Below are 23,159 nucleotides of genomic sequence, written 5' to 3'. Positions count from 1 at the left end.
GAGCTGAGGACGGAGATTCGTCCCGGGAAGGGAGTCTTGGGCGGCATTGCTTGGGGTAGGGTCCGGGCCTGAGTGCCCTGAGGACAATCGGAGGGAGCTTCTGTGAGGTGCCAACTTGAACTGTGGGAAACCAAGAGAGAGAGAGTACATTAACCGGCCCGAACACACTGCCAGCCGTTCGCAGAACAAAGAGACCGAGAAAGTCCAGAGAAGAGCTCGCAGGCTGCGGACCGGCCCAGCCCCGCCGGAGGCAGGAGGCAGGGGGGAGGGGAAGGTCGCGGCGAGACACAGGGCGCAGGCACCCGACCTGCGCGGGCGGGGACTGGGGCTGGGGACGCAGAGGGCGGAAGGCGCGCGCACCCGACTGGCGCCAGCGGAAACTGAGACTGGGTCCGCGGAAGGGAGTGAGTGTGCCACACCTGGGTAGAGTGCGCCCACCAAGCCCCTGGCTGCCTGGACCGCTCTGACGGGGAAGATACAGAGAGCGGGCGCAGCTTTTCGCTCCGCGCTTTTGTGGAACACCCGAGGGCTGGAACCTCGCGCAGCGCGCGGCGCGCTCCGTATAGAACAGCCGGGAGCCTGAGCAGCGCAGACGGAGAAAGCGGCATCAGCCCCTCCCGGCAGCGCCAGCCCATCCCCGCGGCGCAAGCCTGTCCCCACAGCGCCAGCCTCTCCCTGCAGCGCAAGCCCCTCCCCGCAGAGCGACGGAACTAGCTACCTGAATAAGAGTCCACCTCCACCCGCCTGTGTCAGGGCGGAAATGAGGCTCTGAAGAGACCGGCAAACAGAAGCCAAATAAACAAAGGGAACCACTTCAGAAGGGACTGGTGCAACAGATTAAAATCCCTCTAGAAAACACCGACTACACCGTAAGGGGCCTGTAGATACCGAGAAGTGTAAGCTGGAACGAGGAGCTATCTGAAACTGAGCCAAACCCACACTGACCGCAACAGCTCCAGAGAAACTACTAGATATAATTTTACTTTTTTCTCTTTTTTTTTTCTTTTTTTAATTTTTTATTTTTTCTCTTTTATTTTCCTTTTAAATCCCCTATTACTCCCCCATTACTCCTTAACTTTCATTTTCATAGATTTTTACGATTTTTTTAATTAGGGAAAAAAATTTTTTTTTCCTTTTTTCTTTTTTCTTTCCTTTTTCTCTTCTATTTTCTATTTTTCTTTTCCTCTTATTTCTTTTAAAGTTCTCTAGTACTCCTCTACTACTCCTTAATTTTCATTTTCAACACACTATAACCTTACAAAAAAAAAAAAAAAAAAAAGAGAAGCCCTATTTTTAAACCGAAGATTATTCTCTCCCAATCTTGACTCTCTGTTTTCTACATCAGAACACATCTATTTCCTCCTTTCCCCTTCTCTTCCCAATCCAATTCTGTGAATCTTTGTAGGTGACTGGGCTACAGAGAACACTCTGGGAACAGACAGCTGCGTAGATCTGCCTCTCTCCTCTTGAGTCCCCCTTTTTCTCCTCCTGCTCATCTCTATCTCCCTCCTCCCTCTCCTCTTCTTCATGTAACTCTGTGAACCTCTCTGGGTATGCCTAACAGGGGAGAATCTTTTCGCCATTAACCTAGAAGTTTTCTTATCAGTGCTGTATAGCTGGAGAAGTCCTGAGACTACAGGAAGAATAAAACTGAAATCCAGAGGCAGGAGACTTAAGCCCAAAACCTGAGAACACCAGAAAACTCCTGACTACATGGAACTTTAAGTAATAAGTGACTGTCCAAAAGCCTCCATACCTACACTGAAACCAACCACCACCCAAGAGCCAATAAGTTATAGAGCAAGACATACCATGCAAATTCTCCAGCAACGCAGGAACATAGCCCTGAACGTCAACATACAGGCTGCCCAAGGTCACACCTAACACATAGACCCATCTCAAAACTCATTACTGGGCACTCCATTGCTCTCCAAAGAGAAGAAATCAAGTTCCACGCACCAGAACACTGACGCAAGCTTCCCTAACCAGGAAACCTTGACAAGCCAATCATCTAACCCCACCCACTGGGTAAATCTTCCACAATAAAAAGGAACCACAGACCTCCAGAATACAGAAAGCCCACTCCAGACACAGCAATCTAAACAAGATGAAAAGGCAGAGAAATACCCAACAGGTAAAGGAACATGAAAAATGCTCACCAAGTCAAACAAAAGAGGAGGAGATAGGGAATCTACCTGAAAAAGAATTTAGAATAATGATAATAAAAATGATCCAAAATCTTGAAAACAAAATGGAGTTACAGATAAACAGCCTGGAAACAAAAGTTGAAAAGATACAAGAAATGTTTAATAAAGACCTAGAAGAAATAAAAAAGACTCAATTAAAAATGAGTAATGCAATGAATGAGATCAAAAACACTTTGGAGGGAACCAAGAGTAGAATAACGGAGGCAGAAGATAGGATAAGTGAGATAGAAGATAAAATGGTGGAAATAAATGAAGCAGAGAGGAAAAAAGAAAAAAGGATCAAAAGAAATGAGGACAACCTCAGGGACCTCTGGGACACTGTGAAACGCCCCAACATTTGAATCATAGGAGTCCCAGAAGAAGAAGACAAAAAGAAAGGCCATGAGAAAATACTCGAGGAGATAATAGCTGAAAACTTCCCTAAAATGGGGAAGGAAATAGCCACCCAAGTCCAAGAAACCCAGAGAGTCCCAAACAGGATAAACCCAAGGCGAAACACCCCAAGACACATATTAATCAAATTAACAAAGATCAAACACAAAGAACAAATATTAAAAGCAGCAAGGGAGAAACAACAAATAACACACAAAGGGATCCCCATAAGGATAACAGCTGATCTATCAATAGAAACCCTCCAGGCCAGAAGGGAATGGCAGGACGTACTGAAAGTAATGAAAGAGAATAACCTACAACCTAGATTACTGTATCCAGCAAGGATCTCATTCAGATATGAAGGAGAATTCAAAAGCTTTACAGATAAGCAAAAGCTGAGAGAATTCAGCACCACCAAACCAGCTCTTCAACAAATGCTAAAGGATCTTCTCTAGACAGGAAATGCAGAAAGGTTGTATAAACGTGAACCCAAAACAACAAAGTAAATGGCAACGGGACCATACCTATCAATAATTACCCTAAATGTAAATGGGTTGAATGCCCCAACCAAAAGACAAAGATTGGCTGAATGGATACAAAAACAAGATCCCTATATATGCTGTCTACAAGAGACCCACCTCAAAACAAGAGACACATACAGACTGAAAGTGAAGGGCTGGAGAAAAATATTTCACGCAAACGGAGACTAAAAGAAAGCAGGAGTTGCAATACTCATATCAGATAAAATAGACTTTCAAATAAAGGCTGTGAAAAGAGACAAAGGACACTACATAATGATCAAAGAATCAATCCAAGAAGAAGATATAACAATTATAAATATATATGCACCCAACATAGGAGCACCGCAATATGTACGGCAAACACTAACGAGTATGAAAGAGGAAATTAATAGTAACACAATAATAGTGGGAGACTTTAATACCCCACTCACAACTATGGATAGATCAACTAAACAGAAAATTAACAAGGAAACAAAAACCTTAAATGACACAATGGACCAGCTAGACCTAATTGATATCTATGGGACATTTCACCCCAAAACAATTAACCGCACCTTTTTCTCAAGTGCACACGGAACCTTCTCCAGAATAGATCACATCCTGGGCCATAAATCTGGTCTTGGAAAATTCAAAAAAATTGAAATCATTCCAGTCATCTTTTCTGACCACAGTGCAGTAAGATTAGATCTCAATTACAGGAAAAAAATTGTTAAAAATTCAAACATATGGAGGCTAAATAACACGCTTCTGAATAACCAACAAATCATAGAAGAAATCAGAAAAGAAATCAAAATATGTATAGAAATGAATGAAAATGAAAACACAACAACCCAAAACCTATGGAACACTGTAAAAGCAGTGCTTAGGGGAAGGTTCATAGCATTACAGGCTTATATCAAGAAACAAGAAAAAAACCAAATAAATAACCTAACTCTACACCTAAAGCAATTAGAGAAGGAAGAAATGAAGAACCCCGGGGTTAGCAGAAGGAAAGAAATCTTAAAAATCAGGGCAGAAATAAATGCAAAAGAAACTAAAGAGACCATAGCAAAAATCAACAAAGCTAAAAGCTGGTTTTTTGAAAAAATAAACAAAATTGACAAACCATTAGCAAGACTCATTAAGAAGCAAAGAGAGAAGAACCAAATTAACAAAATTAGAAATGAAAATGGAGAGATCACAACAGACAACACTGAAATACAAAGGATCATAAGAGACTACTACCAGCAGCTCTATGCCAATAAAATGGACAACTTGGATGAAATGGACAAATTCTTAGAAAAGTATAACCTTCCAAAACTGAACCAGGAAGAAATAGAAGATCTTAACAGACCCATCACAAGCAAGGAAATCAAAACTGTAATCAAAAATCTTCCAGCAAACAAAAGCCCAGGACCAGATGGCTTCACAGCTGAATTCTACCAAAAATTTAGAGAAGAGCTAACACCTATCTTACTCAAACTCTTCCAGAAAATTGCAGATGAAGGTAAGCTTCCAAACTCATTCTATGAGGCCACCATCACCCTTATTCCAAAACCAGACAAAGATGCCACAAAAAAGGAAAACTACAGACCAATATCACTGATGAACATAGATGCAAAAATCCTTAACAAAATTCTAGCAAACAGAATCCAACAACATATTAAAAAAATCATACACCACGACCAAGTGGGCTTTATCCCAGGAATGCAAGGATTCTTTAATATCCGCAAATCAATCAACGTAATACACCACATTAACAAATTGAAAAATAAAAACCATATGATTATCTCAATAGATGCAGAGAAAGCCTTTGACAAAATTCAACACCGATTTATGATTAAAACTCTCCAAAAAGCAGGAATAGAAGGAACATACCTCAACATAATAAAAGCTATATATGACAAACCCACAGCAAGCATCACCCTCAATGGTGAAAAATTGAAAGCATTTCCCCTGAAATCAGGAACAAGACAAGGGTGCCCACTCTCACCACTACTATTCAACATAGTGTTGGAAGTTCTGGCCACAGCAATCATTGCAGAAAAAGAAGTAAAAGGAATCCAAATAGGAAAAGAAGAAGTGAAACTCTCACTGTTTGCAGATGACATGATCCTCTACATAGAAAACCCTAAAGACTCTACGAGAAAATTAATAGAGCTAATCAATGAATATAGTAAAGTTGCAGGATATAAAATTAACACACAGAAATCCCTTGCATTCCTATGTACTAACAATGAAAAAACAGAAAGGGAAATTAAGGAAACAATACCATTCACCATTGCAACAAAAAGAATAAAATACTTAGGAGTATATCTACCTAAAGAAACAAAAGACCTATACATAGAAAACTATAAAACACTGATGAAAGAAATCAAAGAGGACACAAACAGATGGAGAAACATACCGTGTTCATGGTTTGGAAGAATCAATATTGTCAAAATGGCTATTCTACCCAAAGCAATCTACAGATTCAATGCAATCCCTATCAAGCTACCAATGGTATTTTTCACAGAACTAAAACAAATAATTTCACAATTTGTATGGAAATACAAAAAACCTCGAACAGCCAAAGTAATCCTGAGAAAGAAGAATGGAACTGGAGGAATCAACCTGCCTGACTTCAGACTCTACTACAAAGCCACAGTCATCAAGACAGTATGGTACTGGCACAAAGACAGAAATATAGATCAATGGAACAGAATAGAAAGCCCAGAGATAAATCCACGAACCTATGGACACCTTATCTTTGACAAAGGAGGCAAGGATATACAATGGAAAAAAGACAACCTCTTCAACAAGTGGTGCTGGGAAAACTGGTCAACCACTTGTAAAAGAATGAAACTAGAACACTTTCTAACACCATACACAAAAATAAACTCAAAATGGATTAAAGATCTAAATGTAAGACCAGAAACTATAAAACTCCTAGAGGAGAACATAGGCAAAACACTCTCCGACATAAATCACAGCAAGATCCTCTATGACCCACCTCCCAGAATATTGGAAATAAAAGCAAAACTAAACAAATGGGACCTAATGAAACTTAAAAGCTTTTGCACTACAAAGGAAACTATAAGTAAGGTGAAAAGACAGCCCTCAGATTGGGAGAAAATAATAGCAAGTGAAGAAACAGACAAAGGATTAATCTCAAAAATATACAAGCAACACCTGCAGCTCAATTCCAGAAAAATAAATGACCCAATCAAAAAATGGGCCAAAGGACTAAACAGACATTTCTCCAAAGAAGACATACAGATGTCTAACAAACACATGAAAAGATGCTCAACATCACTCATTATTAGAGAAATGCAAATCAAAACCACAATGAGGTACCATTACACGCCAGTCAGGATGGCTGCTATCCAAAAGTCTACAAGCAATAAATGCTGGAGAGGCTGTGGAGAAAAGGGAACCCTCTTCCACTGTTGGTGGGAATGCAAGCTAGTACAGCCGCTATGGAAAACAGTGTGGAGATTTCTTAAAAAACTGGAAATAGAACTGCCATATGACCCAGCAAGCCCACTCCTGGGCATACACACTGAGGAAACCAGATCTGAAAGAGACACGTGCACCCCAATGTTCATCGCAGCACTGTTTATAATAGCCAGGACATGGAAGCAACCTAGATGCCCATCAGCAGATGAATGGATAAGGAAGCTGTGGTACATATACACCATGGAATATTACTCAGCCATTAAAAAGAATTCATTTGAACCAGTCCTAATGAGATGGATGAAACTGGAGCCCCTTATACAGAGTGAAGTAAGCCAGAAAGATAAAGAACATTACAGCATACTAACGCATATATATGGAATTTAGAAAGATGGTAACGATAACCCTATATGCAAAACAGAGAAAGAGACACAGAAATACAGAACAGACTATTGAACTATGTGGGAGAATGTGAGGGTGGGATATTTCGAAAGAACAGCATGTATATTATCTATGGTGAAACAGATCCCCAGCCCAGGTGGGATACATGAGACAAGTGCTCGGGCCTGGTGCACTGGGAAGACCCAGAGGAATCGGGTGGAGAGGGAGGTGGGAGGGGGGATCGGGATGGGGAATACGTGTAAATCTATGGCTGATTCATATCAATGTATGACAAAACCCACCGAAATGTTGTGAAGTAATTAGCCTCCAACTAATAAAAAATTAAAAAAAAAAAAAGAAACAAAATGTGAAGATTTTAGAAGAGTGATGAATATGAAGTAACTGAATAAACTTCCCTATTACTAGTATTTATTTTTGTATCTATGAACTCTATAACCCTTCCATCCTTCAAGTCTAATCACCCACATGCAATCCAGTTTGACTGTTCTGTGTCTCTCTGATTACTCTCCTCCCTATTTACCTACATACTTACAGGTTTGATCATATAATTTTACAGTTAATTAACTGTATTACAGTTAATTACAGTGGCTCAGATGGTAAAGAATCTGTCTACAATGCCAGAGACCCAGGTTCGATCCCTGGGTCAGGAAGACTCCCTGGAGAAGATCATGGCAACCCACTCCAGTATTCCTGCCTGGAGAATCCCATGGACAGAGAAGCCTGGAGGTTACAGTTCATGGGTTGCAAAGAGCTGAACATGATTGACTTACTAACACACACCTAAGATGATAACCTGTATCAGAATGCTATTGGTTGTTTCATGTATGATGATTTTTGTCTCCAACTTGGTGTTTTGAAGTCCCTAAGGGGTGAATTCTCTGCATCCTTCCTAGCACCTAACTTAATAAGACCACAGCAGGCTTATTTTTATGGATGTAATGAGTATAATAACATTGCAATCCTTGTAAAGAGTTGTTTTTTTAAATAATTTTCTAGTTTTCTTCCTCTTCGTTATTGCCCAGGTGATCTCCACTTAGATTAGAATGGAGGCTCCTGGCTCTCCATAAACTGCACAGATTCAGGCCTCCAAGTTGTTTACTCTGCTCCTTGGCTGGTCACAGTTCCATTAGGAAAGTGTTTGTCATTGAAAAGATATTAATCAGGGCTAGGGGTGGCTTAAAGGATACTCCCTAGAGTTAGTTTGAGGTCTGTTAGAATAATTCCCTGAAATGTCTTTAGTTCTAGAACTGAAGTGGATAACTTTGCACAGTCCTGTTGTGCCAGCCCAGATAGGCTGAGGGTGACCAATGAACCTTAGGTTCACACCTGAGTTTAGTGAGATGAATATTATTCTGACACCATTTTGTGAAATTATATTTTTGAAATGTTTATCACCGAAACTGAGGAAGGCTATTTGCCTTCCTTGAGAAGTCCCCCAAATATACTCAATTTAACTTACAGTTAAGCAGCTCCAGGCTTATATATGCATGGCTGGATGTGCAGGGAAGCAGGAAACTTGCTGAGGTCTGAGAGGACATGTTTCTCATCTGATTTAACATTTACAGCTGTGTGCTAATACCCACCATAAGGCCCTTTCTAGGGACCCAGAATATCTCCTCCACTAGAAGCTGGGAAGAGTTCTTTCTCTATTCTGTGTCCTGACTATACCAGTCCTTTTCCATGTTATTTCCAGACCCAGGTGGTATCTGTCCCTGTTTCTATGTCCATTCAAAGGTGGCAATTTTATGCCACACAGCTGAGGTCCTCTGAGTCCTCAAACAATAGCCCCACATACTTCACACCACTGCTAGTTAAATGCATAAAGCTATTTAAAACAGCAACAGGGCCAGGTGGTATCTGCCTTTGGGAAGTCCTTAAATAAGAGTTCATTTATTACTTGCCTGAAAACCAAATCTTAAGTTCTTTGGCAACAAGTGTCAATTTTGAAGTTAATGAGATATCATTAAATATTATCAAAGAAGGTTGGGGGACAGGGGCTGTTTCAAGAAAATACTTTGGCATGGAACGAAACAGTGAACAATGAAAATACTGTTGTTTGCAGAGAGAAAATCCAATGAGTATTATGAGATGGATATGTATGCCTCTGTCTCTTAAATTTTCTTAGCTTGAAATACTGTGGTGCAGAGAGATATCTTTACCACCTGGCACATCTCTACTCTGGAACAGAGGGAAAGCACACTTGGGCCATTTTTGCTTAAAAAACTTTTTATGCAAACTCCTTTCAGATCAGAACAACTCATAAAACTCACGTTTCTTCCTGTTTTGCTCTGTCAGGACATTCATAAATGTCTTGTTAAATCTCATAGTTAGTTTGTTTCCTTTATTTTTCAAGTATTTCTTTGTTAATAAGTTTATAGAATGTATGTTCTTTGTGTATAGTAACTACTTTTAAGAGGCAGGGGATAAATAAATGAGTGAAAGATCAAACATAATTAGTTAAAAATCTACTTGGCACCGTTTCTCATACTCTTGATTCCCCATCCCTTGCTTTCCTTTTTCACTCAGATTCATATCATCAGAAATTCAGGGAAGGTAATGGCATCAGTGGGTAGCCAGGTGATACTACGGTCAAGGCTTAGATGCTATCACATTAATTGTCAAGAATCTGCCATCTTGACATCCTACCCCTGGTCCAGCTGGAGGGCCCAATTACACAGTCCTTGAGTCCCTTAGATAAAGCAGTCCCCCAATCTCTTTTTTTTTTCCTCTTTTTTAAAAAATTAAAAAAATTTTTTTTCCATTTATTTTTATTAGTTGGAGGCTAATTACTTTACAGTATTGTAGTCGTTTTTGCCATACATTGACATGAATCAGCCATGGATTTACATGTATTCCCCACCCCCCCTCCCCCCTCCCTCCCCACCCCATCCCTCTGGGTCTTCCCAGTGCACCAGCCCCGAGCACTTGTCTCATGCATCCAACCTGGGCTGGTGATCTGTTTCACCCTTGATAATATACATGTTTTGATGCTGTTCCCTCAAAACATCCCACCCTCGCCTTCTCCCACAGAGTTCAAAAGTCTGTTCTGTACATCTGTGTCTCTTTTTCTGTTTTGCATATAGGGTTATCGTTACCATCTTTCTAAATTCCATATATATATGTGTTAGTATACTGTATTGGTCTTTATCTTTCTGGCTTACTTTACTCTGTATAATGGGCTCCAGTTTCATCCACCTCATTAGAACTGATTAGAATAAATTCTTTTTAACGGCTGAGTAATATTCCATGGTGTATATGTACCACAGCTTCCTTATCCATTCGTCGGCTGATGGGCACCTAGGTTGCTTCCATGTCCTGGCTATTATAAACAGTGCTACGATGAACACTGGGGTGCACGTGTCTCTTTCAGATCCCCCAATCTCTTGATTCAGACAGAACACAGCAACTCTTTGTCTGGGTCTCACTCATATTCTCTTTCTTTGTCTCATTGGCCCCCAACTGCTCTGCTCAGCATCTCCCCTGTCTGTGGACTCATTACAAGTCCCCCCACTTCCAGACAGCTTTACATACTAAAAGGAGAAGGTTGAGATCAAAGGCACCTGGATTATGGCCTCTGTGTGCCACTTACTGACTGGAATTTGGGACGTTATCTTAATCCTTGGGATCTTACTTCCCTCACCTTTAAAATGACAATAGTAAAAGTGCTTCCCTCCTAAGGCAGTTATGAGAACTAAATTAGATAATGCATGAGATTCCCTGACACATGGTGTAGGAGTTTGGTTCAAGATAATGGCTCACATTTACTAAGCACTTGAAACACAACTGCTGAATGGTTTTTTTCCCCATGTTAGCTTATTTAATTCTCACAGCAATTTATGAGGTTGGCATTTTGGCAAATTGCTCAGTGCCTGGCAGAAAGTAAACTCTCAATAAGTGTTAGCTCTTGTTAGATTCACCATTGCTATCTTCATCAGACAGACAAGAAGGATAGTTAAATGTTGACTCATACTATTTACATGCTAGGATTTCTGCATATAGAAGCACTTATATTACACACAAAAAATTCCACGAGGAAATACTATTCAATCATCACGTATGGAGGAAGCTAAGGGTTCAGTTCAGTCCAGTTCAGTTGTTCAGTCGTGTCCGCCTCTGTGACCCCATGAATCGCAGCATGACAGGCCTCCCTGTCCATCACCAACTCCCAGAGTTTACTCAAACTAATGTCCATCGAGTCAGTGATGCCATCCAACCATCTCATCCTCTGTCGTCCCCTTCTCCTCCTGCCCCCAATCCCTCCCAGCATCAAGGTCTTTTCCAATGAGTCAACTCTTCGCATGAGGTGGCCAAAGTACTGGAGTTTCAGCTTCAGCATCAATCCTTCCAATGAATACCCAGGACTGATCTCCTTGCAGTCCAAGGGACTCTCAAGAGTCTTCACCAACACCACAGTTCAAAAACATCAATTTTTCAGTGCTCAGCTTTCTTCACAGTCCAACTCTCACATCCATACATGACCACTGGAAAAACCATAGCCTTGACTAGATGGACCTTTGTTGACAAAGTAATGTCTCTGCTTTTTAACATGCTATCTAGGTTGGTCATAACTTTCCTTCCAAGGAGCAAGCGTCTTTTAATTTCATGACTGCAATCACCATCTGCAGTGATTTTGGAGCCCCCAAAAATAAAGTCAGCCACTGTTTCCAATGTCTCCCCATCTATTTCCCATGAAGTGATGGGACCAGATGCCATGATCTTAGTTTTCTGAATGTTGAGCTTTAAGCCAACTTTTTCACTCTCCTCTTTCACTTTCATCAAGAGGCTTTTTAGTTCCTCTTCACTTTCTCCCATAAGGGTGGTGTTGTCTGCATATTTGAGGTTATTAATATTTCTCCCGGCAATCTTGACCCCAGCTTGTGCTTCTTCCAGCTCAGCGTTTCTCATGATGTACTCTGCATATAAGTTAAATAAGCAGGGTGACAATATACAGCCTTCACATACTCCTTTTCCTATTTGGAACCAGTCTGTTGTTCCATGTCCAGTTCTAACTGTTGCTTCCTGACCTGCATACAGGTTTCTCAAGAGGCAGGTCAGGTGGTCTGGTATTCCCATCTCTCAGAATTTTCCACAGTTTATTGTGATCCACACAGTCAAAGGCTTTGGCATAGTCAGTAAAGCAGAAGTAGATGCTTTTCTGGAACTCTCTTGCTTTTTTGATGATCCAGTGTATGTTGGCAATTTGATCTCTGGTTCCTCTGCCTTTTCTAAATCCTGCTTGAACATCTGGAAGTTCACAGTTCATGTATTGCTGAAGCCTGGCTTGGAGAATTTTGAGCATTACTTTACTAGCGTGTGAGATGAGTGCAATTGTGTGGCAGTTTGAGCATTCTTTGGGATTGCCTTTCTTAGGGATTAGAATGAAAACTGACCTTTTCCAGTCCTGTGGCCACTGCTGAGTTTTCCAAATTTGCTGACATACTGAGCACAGCATTTTCACAGCTCAACTGAAATTCCATCACCTCCACTAGCTTTGTTCATAGTGATGCTTCCTAAGGCCCACTTGACTTCACATTCCAGGATGTCTGGCTCTAGGTGAGTGATCCCATTGTCCTGATTATCTGGGTCATGAAGATCTTTTCTGTACAGTTCTTCTGTGTATTCTTGCCACCTCTTCTTAATATCTTCTGCTTCTGTTAGGTCCATACCATTTCTGTCCTTTATCAAACCTATCTTTTTTTTTTTTTTAATTTTATTTTTTTATTAGTTGGAGGCTAATTACTTCACAACATTTCAGTGGGTTTTGTCATACATTGATATGAATCAGCCATAGAGTTACACATATTCCCCATCCCGATCCCCCCTCCCACCTCCCTCTCCACCCGATTCCTCTGGGTCTTCCCAGTGCACCAGGCCCGAGCACTTGTCTCATGCATCCCACCTGGGCTGGTGATCTGTTTCACCATAGATAATATACATGCTGTTCTTTCGAAACATCCCACCCTCACCTTCTCCCACAGAGTTCAAAAGTCTGTTCTGTATTTCTGTGTCTCTTTCTCTGTTTTGCATATAGGGTTATCGTTACCATCTTTCTAAATTCCATATATATGCGTTAGTATGCTGTAATGTTCTTTATCTTTCTGGCTTACTTCACTCTGTATAAGGGGCTCCAGTTTCATCCATCTCATTAGGACTGGTTCAAATGAATTCTTTTTAATGGCTGAGTAATATTCCATGGTGTTTATGTACCACAGCTTCCTTATCCATTCATCTGCTGATGGGCATCTAGGTTGCTTCTATGTCCTGGCTATTATAAACAGTGCTGCGATGAACATTGGGGTGCACGTGTCTCTTTCAGATCTGGTTTCCTCAGTGTGTATGCCCAGAAGTGGGCTTGCTGGGTCATATGGCAGTTCTATTTCCAGTTTTTTAAGAAATCTCCAAACTGTTTTCCATAGGGGCTGTACTAGTTTGCATTCCCACCAACAGTGGAAGAGGGTTCCCTTTTCTCCACACCCTCTCCAGAATTTATTGCTTGTAGACTTTTGGATAGCAGCCATCCTGACTGGCGTGTAATGGTACCTCATTGTGGTTTTGATTTGCATTTCTCTGATAATGAGTGATGTTGAGCATCTTTTCATGTGTTTGTTAGCCATCTGTATGTCTTCTTTGGAGAAATGTCTGTTTAGTCCTTTGGCCCATTTTTTGATTGGGTCATTTATTTTTCTGGAATTGAGCTGCAGGTGTTGCTTGTATATTTTTGAGATTAATCCTTTGTCTGTTTCTTCACTTGCTATTATTTTCTCCCAATCTGAGGGCTGTCTTTTCACCTTGCTTATAGTTTCCTTTGTAGTGCAAAAGCTTTTAAGTTTCATTAGGTCCCATTTGTTTAGTTTTGCTTTTATTTCCAATATTCTGGGAGGTGGGTCATAGAGGATCTTGCTGTGATTTATGTCGGAGAGTGTTTTGCCTATGTTCTCCTCTAGGAGTTTTATAGTTTCTGGTCTTACATTTAGATCTTTAATCCATTTTGAGTTTATTTTTGTGTATGGTGTTAGAAAGTGTTCTAGTTTCATTCTTTTACAAGTGGTTGACCAGTTTTCCCAGCACCACTTGTTGAAGAGGTTGTCTTTTTTCCATTGTATATCCTTGCCTCCTTTGTCAAAGATAAGGTGTCCATAGGTTCGTGGATTTATCTCTGGGCTTTCTATTCTGTTCCATTGATCTATATTTCTGTCTTTGTGCCAGTACCATACTGTCTTGTTGACTGTGGCTTTGTAGTAGAGTCTGAAGTCAGGCAGGTTGATTCCTCCAGTTCCATTCTTCTTTCTCAGGATTACTTTGGCTGTTCGAGGTTTTTTGTATTTCCATACAAATTGTGAAATTCTTTGGTCTAGTTCTGTGAAAAATACCGTATCAAACCTATCTTTGCGTGAAATGTTCCCTTGGTATCTCTGATTTTCTTGAAGAGATCTCTAGTCACTTCCATTGTTGTTTTCCTCTATTTCTTTGCATTGATTGCTGAAGAAGGTTTTCTTATCTCTCCTTCCTAAGGTTTAGAAGTTTAATGTTTTGCCAAATACAACTCAGCTAGAAAGTGGCCTAGTTGGAATCTGAATCCCAGCAATCCCATATGTACTTGAAACCTGCCTCTCCTGTATGTATCACAGTTATCTGCTAAATCTTTATAATCCTCCACCCACCTCAGTGAGGTTCATCACAGGGGGCATCTCCAGCCTCTACCTCTTTTTATTTCCACTCCTATGAGAACCAGGCACTGGGCAATGACAGCAGAACCCAATCATTCGTAGACCACTTCAATCAACTCTGACACATCAATCAATAAAAAGTGAAACCCCCTTTCCAAGAGACTCCAGTGGAACATTTTCCGGTTGTTTATGTTGCTTGGCATGTTCACACTGGTTGCAGCAGCTGCTCTGACAAGTAAATCCTCACGAGACTGTTTACCAGAGCACACTCCGCAGTCTGGGAACTTACTTCATACAACCGAGTCCCATAGAGGAGACCATAATCGGGCCAAGAGGTGCCACATCCCAAAGAATAGCTACATGTCTATAAGTCATAAAGAATTGATGAAGACAACAAACTTAATCTGATAAGTTCCAAAAAACAGGTGCAAACACATGGCTGTGACAATATATAAGAGGTAGGCAATTTTATTATTATTAGAGAGCTATGACAGTGTCTCTGTTAATTTAAAATTCTTTCCAGTCACTTGTTCAGTTCATTTCAGTTGCTCAGTTGTGTCTGACTTTTTGAGACCCCATGGACTGCAGCAGACCAGGCTTCCCTGTCCATCACCAACTCCCACAGTTTACTCAAACTCATGTCCATTGCATCACTGATACCATCCAACCATCTCATCCTCTGTCATCCCCTTCTCCTCCCGCCTTCAATCTTTCCCAGCATCAGGGTCTTTTCCAATGAGTTGGTTCTTCACATCAGGTGGCCAAAGTATTGGAGTTTCAACTTCAGCATCAGTACTTCCAATGAATATTCAGGACTGGTTTCCTTTAGGATTGACTGGTTTGACCTCCTTGCAGAGTCTTCCCTCTCAAGAGTCTTCTCCAACATCACAGTTCAGAAGCATCAGTTCTTCAGTGCTCAGCTTTCTTTACAGTCCAACTCTCATACATGACTACTGAGAAAACCATAGCTTTGATTAGACAGACCTTTGTTGGCAAAGTAATGTCTCTGCTTTTTAACATGCTGTCTAGGTTGGTCATAGCTTTTCTTCCAAGGAGCAAGCATTTTTTAATTTCATGACTGCAATCACCATCTGCAGTGATTTTGGAGCCCCAAAAAATAAAGTCTGTCACTGTTTCCATTGTTTCCCCATCTATTTGCCATGAAGTGATGGGACCGGATGCCATGATCTTGGTTTTCTGAATGTTGAGTTTTAAGCTAACTTTTTCACTCACTTGTAGATGTTAAAAAATGACTTCCATCTATCCAGTAACAGACCAACTGAATTAGAATCTCTAGTTGTGTGATTATTGTAAGTATATTTAAAAAGCTATGCAGGTGAATCTAGTGTGAAGCAAATTTAAGAATCCCTGGCTCAGGGGGTAGAACTTCATCAGGATTTCAACAAGTAGAAGCTGGGATAGAGAGACAGTCAGGGAAAAGCACACAAACAAAGGAGTGAAGATTGCAGGGTTTGAAAAGACTGGAAGAAATATTTGTGGAGGCTTGAGAATCCATGTTAACCATGAGAGGGAGCAGAGGGAAATGAAGATTCAAAGGCAGAAGCAAATCATAGAGACCGACTGACACCCAAGGGAGTTAGAATCTCATTTTCAAAATATGTAAAATCCTGCTCTTCATACATATATTCTCATGAATATATAATTCATGATATATAATTCATTCTTTCCAAATGGGCAAGATAGCTATGCCTGGATAAAAAGGAACTGCTCAGAGCTTCTGTGTTAATATTGAGAATCTCTGACCCCCACCACTGCACCCAAACACAGAGTACACTGCACCCTACAGTAACAAGGCAGAATTGTCATCTTCTTCAATAAATGTGAAAAGTGAAAGTGTTCAGTCGTGTCCAACTCTTTGCGACCACATGGACCGCAGCCCACCAGGCTCCTCTGTCCATGGAACTCTCCAGACAAGAATGCTGCAGTGGGCAACCACTCCCTTCCCCAGAGAATCATCCCAATAAATTTGAGCTAGTAAATCTTTGTGTGTCCCTCTCTCCTGGAATTATAAACAAGCAAATGAGAGTGAGACGGGGAAACAAGGAGACTGATAAACTCCTCAAGGATGATTCTGTCTCTACAATACCTAAACTAGTCATTTCTTCAACCGTATGATCAGTATACTTTAGGAGAAAGAGGCAATAGGAAATCTTGCAAGGGTGCTGTTCTTTATGACATTACTAACATTGGATGTTTACAGTAACTGATGAAGTCAATACAGCAGGTGTTATCCTCACCTAAGAAAAATGGCATGAAGTGACATGTGACTCTTCCCTTAAAAGCCTACAACTGCCACATTTTAGATTCCAACATATGCCATCCCTGCTATTGTCTGGGGAAAAAAACATAGCTGATTGCATATTCCTAAAACACTTAAAAGAAGACTGTCTTAGATGTTGCTATTGCTTTTAAATGTAAGCATTAGTAGCTGATGTTATTTACAGCTTATTTTATGTACTAATTTTCAGTGCTATTAAGATACGTTATTATGATTCAGAATATTTCAAGTTATAAATCCCCCAAGAACAGAGATCTTATCTTCTTCAAACCCATATTCCCAGAAGGCTTAACACAGTACTGGTGTAATGGTTGTTCTTAATAAATACTGTTTTCTGAAACAAAAGACTCACATGATGTTGTGATGTTTAGCATCTTATGTTACTCACTGCAGTCTACACAACTAGTTGTGTCAGCCCCAATACAAGATAAACTTGTCCTGATAGAGTTCCATCCATTCCTTCAATCATTGACACATAAGAATTGAATGCCTACATTGTGTGTACACGGTAAAGAAATGAATGTACACTGGTCAAATACAGACAAGGTTTCTGCCCTCCAAGAATCTGTACATTTGTGGCCGGAGACAGTTACACATATGCATATGCACAATATGTATGAAAGCAAAAAAAATGCTATAAAAGACATAAAAGAGAGTGATGTAATGAAGCAACTACTTCAGATAAAATGGTCAGGGAGAGTCTCCTCAAAAAGGTGGCATTTGAGCTAAGAATTACATGAAGAAAGAAGTTTAAAAATAATATGTACTAGGAAAGGTATTAAGAAAAGGGGAACTTCCTACACTTCTGGTGGGAATGTAAATTAATGTAGCCACTGTAGAATGGGCTTCCCTGGTGTCTTACTGGTTTAGAACCCTCATGGCAAAGCAACAGATGTAAGAGACATGAGTCTGGTCCCTGGGCCGGGAAGATCCCCTGGAGGAGGGCATGGCAACCCACTTTAGTGTTCTTGCCTAGAGAATCCCCATGGACAGAGGAGCCTTGTGGGCCACAATCCATAAAGTTGCAAAGAGTTGGACATGACTGAGGCAACTTAGCATGCAGGCATGCACTGTGGAATGCAGTATGGAGGTTCCTTTGAAAAGTAAAAATAGAAATATCATAGGTTCTAGGTCTAGCAACTAGGTCTAGCAACTCCACTCCTAGGTATATATCTGGAAAAACAAAAACTTAAATGTGAAAAGATACATGCATTCAGTGTTCATAGTAAAACTTATTTGCAAAAGGCAAGCCATGGAAACAACCCAAGTAGCCATCAACAAATGATCAGCTTAAGAAGATGTGGTATATATGTGTGTGTATACACATACACACACACACACACACATAATGCAATATTACTCAGTCATAAAAAGGAACAAACTACTGCCTTTTGCAGCAACATGGATGGATACAGGGAACATTATACTAAGTGATATGTCAGAGAAAGAAAAATAATATATGATATCACTTACATGTATAATCTAAAAACATGATACAAATGAACTTATTTACAAAACAGACCCACAAACATGGAAAACAAACTTTGGGATACCAAAAGGGAAGTGGAAGGAGGGAGGGACAAATAGGAGTATGAGATTAACAGATACAAACTACTATACATAAAATAGATAACAAGGATTTGTTGTATAGCACAGAAAATTATGTCCAGTATCTTGTAATAACTTTTAATGGACTATAATCTGCAAAGAAAAAGAAAATCACTACGCTATACACAGGCTTCCCAGGTGGTGCTAGTGGTAAAGAACCCATCTACCAATGCAGGAGACATCAAAGATGTGAGTTCGATCCCTGGGTTGGGAAGATCCCCTGGAGGAGGGCATGCTACTCACTCCAGGATTCTTGCCTGGAGAACCCCATGGACAGGGGAGCCTGGCTGGCTACAGTCCATGGGGCTGCAAAGAGTCGGGCATGTTTGAAGCAACTTAGCACTCATGCATGCTATACACATGAAATTAACATAACATTGTAAATCAGCTATATTTCATTTAAAAAACATGCAAGAAAACAGATACTGAGTGTTCCAGACAGAGAGTGTTCCAGACAGTGCTCCAGCAAAGGCAAAGGCCCTAAAACCAGGTGATTTCACTATCACGTGCAAGACATGAAAAGATCAGAAAGGCTAATACATATAAGAGATAAGCCCAATAAGTGGACAGGGACAAAGCCACCTAAAGCCTGGAGGAAAGACCACGGAAAGAGTTAGAAATTTATTTTACATTTACTGGGAAGGCATTAGAAGGATATAACAAGAAAGTGATATGATCAGATTTATACATCTATTATGCCAAGAAATATTCTGAACCAACAGTGCTTTCAATTACCAAAAAAAAAAAAAAAAACCTAAATGATGGTCAGATTCCTGTTCTTAGTCAGACTCATTTACAAAGCTATTTTTAGTGAGGAAATGAAAGGGAATTCAGATGAACAATTATCCAAATTTAAAATGTTACTAATAAAAACAACCCTAGTTTCTTGCCAAAGACTCCAGCTCACCAATGTCTTCCTGTGCAGAGCTGGAATCAGTTCATGGATGAAGAAAGTGCATCCCTGGGGAGGCAGAGCTCTGTTCCCCCAGGCACACCACTCAGCATGGCAGAGAGAAATCAGTAGGTGAGGTGGCTATGACATCTGTCGTCCTAGCAGGGACATTTATGACAGTGACAGGGCACGACTGATAATTACATCAGAACAGGCATAAAGTGGGATTGTCCCTGGCATTTGGGATGTAGGGTCACCTTTGACCTAGGCTTGTGTCTCTACTTGTACCAAATAAGCTATGAGGCCAGAACCAAGGTGTTACCCTTTCTGTGACTATATTTCTTTATTGGACAGATGAACTATGGTTGCATTTTCTCATTTACTGAACACCAATTACCAAAGTGTCTCACTGGAGAGACAGAAGAATAACCCTTATTTTATGTTTACAGACTAGTCCAAGAACAATAAACTGAACAATAGAACAGCTACAGAAACATATGCCAGGATAGAAGCTCTAGAGTTAGCAGAGAAAAGGAGGGAGAACTCCTATGAAGACGTCAAAGAAAGCTTCATGGCGATCTGGTAAAACCTAAGATGAAGTTAGGATAATGAATGGAAATTCATTTTCGAATCAACATAATCAGCTCTGAGTCAGAGCTCTGCTCCATTCCACCCAGAGAGGGTCGGCACACGCAAAGGCGCAGAAGTGTGTGACACTATGGCACGTCTTAGGAAGTTATCAGTAGCATCAATGAGGTGATCTCCATGGTCTTTCATGAACAAAAAGTTAAGAATTCCATATTTATTGATAGAAAATACAGTTTTTAAAAGTGAGTTTTGTTTTTAGCCCCCAAATGTAATATCACATATGTCAACATTCTATCTTTCTATCTCCAATAACAACAGCCATTTGATCTATTCCTATTCACATAACATCTATCTACTACAAGTTACACATATGCAGAAGTTCCTGGACGTGTATAAAGGAATTATATGAAGACCCAGATAAATGTAAAGCTCTCCGTGAAGTTGCAGATCATTGCTTTAAGAATAGGAATGGAGTATGGGGCAGAGTGCTGAGTATGCAGAAACATATGAACATTTCATTTTACACACAAAATAACTGAGGTACAGTTTAGATGAGATCTTGCAACACACTTAGCCATGGCAGAGCTAGAATCTGACTGCAGGGAGTCTGGCTCAAGGGTCTATGCCTGCAACAACTACGTTGCATGCCTTTCAACATTAATACCAAGACTGCAATGGACAAGCTATGTGCTTACTGTTCCCTAATTCATCTCTGCTCCAGAGCTCAACTCAGGGCAGAAGTTGTAAAAACACTGATTGGTTCTTAGCAGCAACCTTAAGAAAAAAAAAAAAAGATACGCAGTGAGCAGAGACAATGGATTTTCAAAATCAAATTTCCACTTTCTAATTCAGCATTCTGAACTTTGAGAACCCATGGTCAGAATGTTTGCCCTCTGGGTCAGCTCAAATCAGCATTAAGAATTCAGCTGAGTCCACATGACATGAAATAACTGGATTGGTTAAGGTTCTCATGGAAACAATTACATTCTTGATCAGTTGTTTGGATTTCATGAAAGGTATAAGGTCTTAAAGGTGAAGAACTCCATCTGTTGACTTCCTCTGTTCAGCAAGTAACAGAACCATAAGCAGAAAAGCGATTAAAGGAGACCTTGCAAAGATGATGGCAGCGGTAATAGCAACAATAATAAGGTTAATTTGACTCTATTATATTTGTGCATCAATCCAAAGCTTACAATCTTTAAATATATGGCATCCCATTTAAATCCAATAATACAAATATGTGCATTATTATCCTCATTTTTATATATTCACAGATGAAGGCTCAGAGAGGTGCAGCAACATTTGTAGTACAAGAGCTGAGAGTTAAACTGAACTTTCTATGTCCAGTAATATTTCCTTTTCTCCCACAGCTGCATCTCAAACTGTAAAAGAATTCCAGCAAGTCATCAAGGTTTCCTTCAGAAAGAACTAAACACCACAGCCCGCAGACCCAGGCTTTGTCCTCTGACTGCCCTAGTTTTTGAACAATAGTTCTAAAACTCTACATTGCATAATCCCTGGCCTGCTCCCTGAATTGTAGAGGGAGCAAATTTGAAAACTGATGAGTTTAACCAGTGAGGGGTCATATTTTAACACTGGGAGCTGAATAGACTACCAAAGCAGGCTGCCTTTCCTGCAAAGGTCCAGAGGGATGGAGGGCATGACTGAAAGCTGCTTACCAACACAGGACTCCCCGGACAGTGAATAAGTCCCATCGTCATGGAAACCGCTTCTGCACTCACAGTGGTACCACCCTGGCAGGTTAACGCAGCGGGAATGGTTGTGGCACTCAATGATCCCCTCTGTACATTCATCAATATCTGCCTCAGAGAAAAACACAAGCCCACCGTGACATTAATTTCTTTTGACACTAACCTTTTAATAAACACCTAACACACCTAACATGCTCATGTCAACATATTGATTAAAACCGGTCAGTCACCTAAAATGAAAGTTACTGGAAGAACCAAGTCCCGTCTGTTCCCCCAGAATTCAAACAAAATGAAAGCTTCATTTTTTGGATGCTCTCTCATGAAGTGAACAATGGATGAGAGCTGACAGGCATGAAGACATTTCTAACTGCATATGCTGAATCACCAGAAACTAAATTGAGGCTGTCTGGCACAGGTCTGTTATTCAGATAAGATGATTCTTCTCTGAATTGATTCCAAAAGAGTAACTCCAGATATTACTTGGTATTCTTTGGAAATACAAGTGAACAAATAAGTCCAGAGACCTCTATCTTAAACAGTGTTAAGCTACTAATTTTTAGATTTCAGTCTTAGAGATTTAACATATTTATATGCTCTGTAACTTGGAGAGGAGAATCACAATATGCGCTGTTTCCCATATTTATTTGGCTGAAGGGTGCTCTTTCTTTGGATTGTAGCTTGTGAAACTAAGGTTTGGGGGAGCACAATTTGGGAAACACTGTTCTCTCTCTCTCTACAACTGCCGATACACTTAATGACTTGATTTATGATAGTCAATCAGAGCTACTCGTTCTTCACTCATTCCTCATTAAAGAAAGTATTCTAGGCTCTATTTGCTCTAGAATCTGGCTTCATACAATCAGCAAATGAATGTATCACTCAGATTTTCTAGCCCAAAGACTTGCCTCTGAGCTGAAAGAAAGTGATACCCCTGCAGAAAGATGAGCTGTTGATTGTCATGGTATGCTCAGCTCATCTTACGTAGCCTCTTCAGGTAATTATTTCTTGGAATATAGCAATTGCTGGCTGGGAATCTTCCCTTATTTCTCCTGGAAATACCTATACTACAGCAGTCTTATATAAAAAGAAATTAAATTAATACCAATATATAGCACATGAAAACCACATGATAGAATGAAAACCATAGTCACAGAAAACTAATCAAACTATTCACACGGGCCACAGCCTTGTCTGACCCAATGAAAGTATGAGCCATGCTGTGTAGGGCGACTCAAGACGGACGGGTCATGGTGGAGAGTTCTGACAAAATGTGGTCCATGGGAGAAGGGAATGGCAAACCACTTCAGTATTCTTGCCTTGAGAACCCCATGAACAGTATGAAAAGGCAAAAAGATAGGACAGAAAGATGAACTTCCCAGGTCGGTAGGTGCCCAAAATGCTACTGGAGAAGAGTGAAGAAATAACTCCAAAAAGAATGAAGAGACAGAGCCAAAGCGAAAACAGCACCCAGTTGTGA

The 23,159-nt window shown here is 40.4% G+C and overlaps 1 protein-coding gene across 2 annotated transcripts in view; it reads right to left on the bottom strand.

The window, feature by feature from the left end:
- Nucleotides 1–23,159, bottom strand: part of NELL1 (neural EGFL like 1) — a 1,027,621-nt gene that overhangs the window by 53,664 nt on the left and 950,798 nt on the right. The window contains exon 16 of one of the 2 annotated variants that reach the window (XM_043875116.1): nucleotides 21,650–21,790. The exons of the other annotated variant lie outside the window; for it this stretch is intronic. Within the exon in view, the coding sequence (XP_043731051.1) occupies nucleotides 21,650–21,790 (141 nt within the window). The remainder of the gene's footprint in view (nucleotides 1–21,649; nucleotides 21,791–23,159) is intronic. 2 annotated transcript variants of the gene reach the window in all.

The sequence above is a fragment of the Cervus elaphus genome, chromosome 2 (genome assembly GCF_910594005.1).
Source record: "Cervus elaphus chromosome 2, mCerEla1.1, whole genome shotgun sequence".
Classification (NCBI taxonomy): domain Eukaryota; kingdom Metazoa; phylum Chordata; class Mammalia; order Artiodactyla; family Cervidae; genus Cervus; species Cervus elaphus.
This window is presented reverse-complemented; position numbering and strand designations above follow the sequence as displayed.